The 5,330-nt window shown below is 37.1% G+C and overlaps 1 protein-coding gene across 1 annotated transcript; it reads right to left on the reverse strand.

The window, feature by feature from the left end:
• Positions 1 to 3,329: 3,329 nt before the first annotated feature.
• Positions 3,330 to 4,763, reverse strand: LOC133721823 (protein C2-DOMAIN ABA-RELATED 1-like). The gene is made up of 2 exons (XM_062148558.1): positions 4,459 to 4,763; positions 3,330 to 3,893 (listed from the first exon to the last, which is right to left on the reverse strand). The coding sequence occupies exons 1-2, from the start codon at positions 4,567 to 4,569 to the stop codon at positions 3,507 to 3,509; spliced, it is 498 nt and encodes a 165-aa protein (XP_062004542.1). The 5' UTR covers positions 4,570 to 4,763; the 3' UTR covers positions 3,330 to 3,506.
• Positions 4,764 to 5,330: the final 567 nt, after the last annotated feature.

A 5,330-nucleotide genomic window follows, 5' to 3' on the forward strand; every position in this document is an offset into this window, starting at 1 on the left:
TGTTGTTCAAAAGAACCTCATTATGCCTCTCAGCCACTTGCAGTAGGTTGATCAGCTTATTGAATGTTGTGATTCTTTTGTTGTCATACTCCAGCCTATACTGGTTCGCTAGTATAATTGCTGAAGTAGGAAAAGTAGAAAGAGTCTTCTGGATCATATCATCTTCTGTGAGTTCCTTTCCACAGAAATTTAGACGTGCCTTTAGGCGCAACATATCCTTGTTGAAGTCATTGACCCTTTAATAGTCAAGCAAGCGGATTTCATTCCACTGAACGGTTAGTTCTGGGAGCAATGTGTCATGAATGTTCCCAAAACGTCCCTTAAGGGCATCCCACAGTTCTTTGGGTGTCTTCAACTGAAGGTACTCCCAGCGTAGGCTAGGATCAATATGTCGCCTCAGAAACATTAAGGCATTTGCTTTAACCTTGTTAGATAGTTCATCATCTTTGGGGTCGGTAATGGTGGCAGTGTAGTCTTTTGCCACAAAGGCAGTTTCTACATCGGAAACCCAATGATGGTACTCAAGTCCTTCTGAGTCCAAGATGTCAAATTCAGGTCGAGTTGAATCAGCCATCTACATAAACAAGAGGGAAGATATAAATTACGCAGTCATAAAGACATCCACATGAATTATTTTCCAAACATATGAATTAGATTTCAAGACCAAGATTCGTAATGGTCACATTTGTTTCGATGCTATGTGAAAATACTTTATCACAGTAAGTGTGTGTGTATAATGCGCATGAATTTTTATTATCATGGCAAAGCGGATTGTATATGTTGCATTCTAAAAATAACCATAGCATATATAAAATTAAACTACATGGCATGCTCAAATTTCACAAATATACAATAAATTATATACTACACATAATAATTAACAATAATATATCATGCGTAAAATAAAAATCACGAAACATGCTTAAAAATTCATAATACAAATATAAGCAATAAAATATAAAGCATGCTTAAACATAATTTATATAAATAACAAGGCATGCTTAAAATGATCAAAATTATCTTAACTAAACATGCTTAATAACAAAATATAATAAAAGCATGAACAATGAAGTATAAAGCATGCTTAAAAATAGAAAACATAAATAAAATTCACATGCTTGATTAAAATCATAAAAACAAAATAAAGAAAACATACTTGATTTCGAGAAAATAAAACAATCCTAGCGCAAGCGCGTGTTGATCCAGGCGTGCGTAGCGATATTTTTGGGCGTGAGAAAAACTGGGCTGCTTCATTTTTTTTCAGCAGTAGGCCTTGTTCTTGTTTTTTTTTTCTTTGTTTTCTGTTTTTTTTTTTTTTTTTCTGTGGGCTTGGTCTTTTCTTTGGGCCTTTTTTTTCGGTGGGCCTCAGGGCCTTTTTCTTTGCTTTTTTTTTTCCTGGCCGCAGGCCTGCTTCCTCTTTTTTTTTTTTTTTTTTGTTGGGCCGGGTCACACTCTTTTTTTTTCTTCTCTTTTTCTTTCTTTTCTTTTCTCTCCTTTCTTCTTTTTTCTCGTCTGTTTCTGGTTTGCAGATGGTGCTATCGATCTGGCCTTCTGGTTTGCAGCAGTGCTGGGGCTGGGCAGGGGCGCCGGGGCTGAGATGTTTCGGGCGGTGATGGGATCTGTGGCCGGTGATGGGCAGCGATTGGGCTGCAGACTGGACGGCAAGTGCTGTAGTGAGGCCGGTCTGGATGGGGCTGTATTGCTCAGGCGAGTGCGCGTGCTGCTGGGATTAGTGTCGCCGACGAGGCTGCTGGGATCGGTGGGCTGTGGGAGGGGAGGTCGATCTGCTTCTGGAGAGAGACGGTCCGACGGGTCTGGGTGACTTGCGGCCGGTCTGGCCGGTGAGGTGGACGGGGAAAAAGAACTGGGCGCTAGTGTAGGGCAGATCGAGGCTGGGCCAAGTCGAAGGAGAATTTTTTTTTTTTTTTTTTGTGTGTGTTGGCGGCAGAGAAAAAAAAATTCTTCTAGGGTTTGTTTTTTTTCTTGGCTATTTGCTCTGAGCGTGCTGATAACGTGTAAAAGTAAAATGACAATTGGAATTGGTCTACTCATTTCATTTCATAGCCCCTTTATATAGGGAGAGAATTACAACGGAAATATCAATTACAATGATGACATTAACTACTGATTGGTCCTTGATCCATGCTGATTGATGGTGATTGCTAATTACTTGATTCCCTCTCCGTCAATCACTTTGACGAATGCACATAATGTGTTTTTCCTTTAACACTTTGTTAATTTTTTTCATTAAAAAAAAGAGAAATTTTAAATACACACCCCTAATCACTTAATACACATCCCTATTATTTTATATTTCAAATTAGATTTTGTAGGTAGTTTAAATGACCAAAACAGACATCTATGCATTAGAAGAACAAAAAAATAGTCATATTTTAAACATATCGCTTTACTCCCATTTTTTTGTTAATTTTCTTTTTTGTTCTAAGAATTATGACTAATCAATTTGTTTTCTAATACAAAACATCACAGGTGAAAAAAATTTTGTAATTAGTAATTTGTTTGGCCCCTCTAATGACAACTTTTTAGTTCCGCCACTGTGGAGAAACTACTAATATAGTTTTGGTTGAATGTTCAACTCATAATTTTATACTTGATTAACATGATGTTTGGTGGATGAGAGCTCAAATAACACGAAACTTATTTATATGCATCTATTTAAAGGGAACAATAATAAATCTTTATGGATTTCTCAATAACTAACACAAGTAATCGATATGGTCATTTACGAAACGTCAATATACTATAATATACTAATCACATTAAGGTTACTATTTAATATAGTTAAAAAGTAGGATATTTCATGATTTTTGAGATTTAGGATATTTTAGGTACTTTGGGTTGTATATTTAGTAAAATATTAGAATGAGAAATTAAATGGGTGGTGTATTAAGTATGAAGTGTGTATTAAGTAATTAGGGGTGTGCATTTAAAACTTCTCATTATAAAAAATACTCTTTGGGTGACTTAAGTGATTGACAGTGTAATAGTTGAGTGACCAAAGTGATATATTTGAAACTTCAGTGACCAAAGTGTCGAATGAGTCATAGTTGAGTGACTATTTGTGGAATTCTAAAAAAAAAAAACTCAGAAAAGAAACAAACTTGCCAGAACCCCGAAATAGGACCCAAAATAAAACATTCCTTCTCCTGGCAAAGAACGTTGTCGCATCCTCCATGCTCATTTCAACCAAAAGACCCACAAGTATACGAGGGAAGAACCGGATACACCGTTGAAAGGTCGAAAGCCCTCTCCAACCTGGTGGTCTTTAGAAAAATCCTAGCAGAGCTTCTCATAGGACATTTTGTCAATCTAGAGAAAGCGATATTTATTTCTTTTTTACTGTGCACATTAGAAAAGGTATCGCATACAATTTGTAGTTTATTAGATTCTCACATCCCATATGTTGATGACAATACATGGAAGGATAGCATCTGTAACTCCTCTGGACATTACGAATGGAAAATCAGACACAGTGAGATCAGTAACTACAGACCCCTAGAACTAGGTACATCAATCCACTGCAATTGGAGTTCCACTTCCCCGCACTCGACATTTCTGAGTCTGAGAACCATGTTCTGTACAAGTTTGCCTTCGGAGTAAATAATGCAGCTCTCTTCAGCTAGACAGTTATGCTTGTTCATCTGCACTTTAGAAATTATGGCTCCATCTTCAAGGCCTTGGAAACCCATCTTCAAGGCTTTAATGAATGGACCAATCTCAAACTCTGCATCCCCCATTTTGTCATCAAAACTAAATGTATCCTTGTCATACACAGAGACCAGGATTGGAAGATTTGGATCAGCAATTGAAAGAGTCAATTGTTCATTCCACTCAGGATTCACGCTCTTCTTCACTACACGAGTCTTTAGCTTCTGCATTACAAAGGAATCTCTATTAGCTATGAGTTAAAAACTACAAGACGAGGATTGAAAAGTTTAAAATTTCCCTATTTACTGAGACCAATATTGTTTTCAATTCTTATATTTCTATTAGATTTTCTTAATTTATTGATTGACATATAGTGCTTTCGATTGACCGCTATGTCATGCTCAATGAAAAAGTCAAGGGCCGAGAGAAAATAAAAACAAACCATAGGATCAGATTAGAAGGTAAAAATGCAAAACAAAATACTAGTCCAATCAAGGAAAAAAATAATAATAATAAATCCAAGTGCCTGATCAACACCAGAAGAAAATAGTTTACAATCTATCAGTCCAAGCTGTTTTTTGTAAGGATCAGGATTATCAGTGATCGGTTGCTTGGTTGAATATATTAAAGGCCTATCGCAAGCTATTCCGGATACTATTTAAATTCATATATATAGCAATCTACAATTTAGTAGAACGTTCTGCCATAAATTTGTTACAGAGGAAAAATAGATATATAATTCACAAACCCAGAAATGGAAGAAAAAAAGCAGAAAAGAAATGAAAGTACCTGCTTGCCCATTCTGAGAATGAGATAAGGGTCGCTGCTTCTCATGTCTCTGACGGCAAGGTTCACTCCTCTTTGGATATGAATTCTCAACAGACCCAACATGTTCTCCATTGCTAGTTAGCTCCAACGTACGTACAGTACGACCAGATTTAATCGCGCACCACACAAACAAATTAGTAGGAGAAGGATGAAGGGCTTAGTAGTATGGATGTGATCTCGATCTGTTTAGAAATAGACCAAGGTGTACGTGTGAACTGTGAAGTTGTTGAGAAAGGAGGAGGAAGCTAGTTTGATATATATACACTAAACCCACGACTCTGTCTTGCTTTATATAATGTCTGAAAGTATTTGCGTTAGCTAGAAGAAGCCACTATAATAATATTGCTCTGTATTTTCAACGCGACGAATCTTTCCATAAAGAATTACTCACATGGATCACGCGCTCGTTTTCTTCTAGACTCCATCACTCGTTTTGTGTTTTTATATTTGTTTTCATATGAATTAGGGTTGTCTACAAAGTTTGACTTACAGAGGGAGGGATTGACCATGACGGGAACGTTAGTCCCACTGATGCTTTACCACTACAGTAAGTAGCCATGTCAATGCCGGCATGCATGACTTGTCTGACTCGATCATATCGGCTCCAATTAACAGGAATACGAAGAAGAAGATTATAACGGTGTTGCAGCAGGCTTACAGCTAGCTAGTTAATTAGATTAATGTTAATTAGGTGTTTCTTAATCATGATTCTCTCGCACCGAGCACGCACACGGTGTTACAGTTAGGCATTTCTGTTAGAGCATAATGAGACAAAGACTAAACAGCCGTTAGTAGGGATCTAACGATGTGCAGATGCCAGATACTAGTCTTTA

Source organism: Rosa rugosa, chromosome 7 (genome assembly GCF_958449725.1).
Source record: "Rosa rugosa chromosome 7, drRosRugo1.1, whole genome shotgun sequence".
NCBI lineage: Eukaryota > Viridiplantae > Streptophyta > Magnoliopsida > Rosales > Rosaceae > Rosa > Rosa rugosa.

Coding starts and splice junctions, on each gene's coding strand:
- LOC133721823 (XM_062148558.1), bottom strand. CDS start 4,569: ATGGAGAACATGTTGGGTCTGTTGAGAATTCATATCCAAAGAGGAGTG. Junction 3,894..4,458: donor TTCTCAGAATGGGCAAGCAG/GTACTTTCATTT, acceptor TTTGTAATGCAG/AAGCTAAAGACTCGTGTAGT.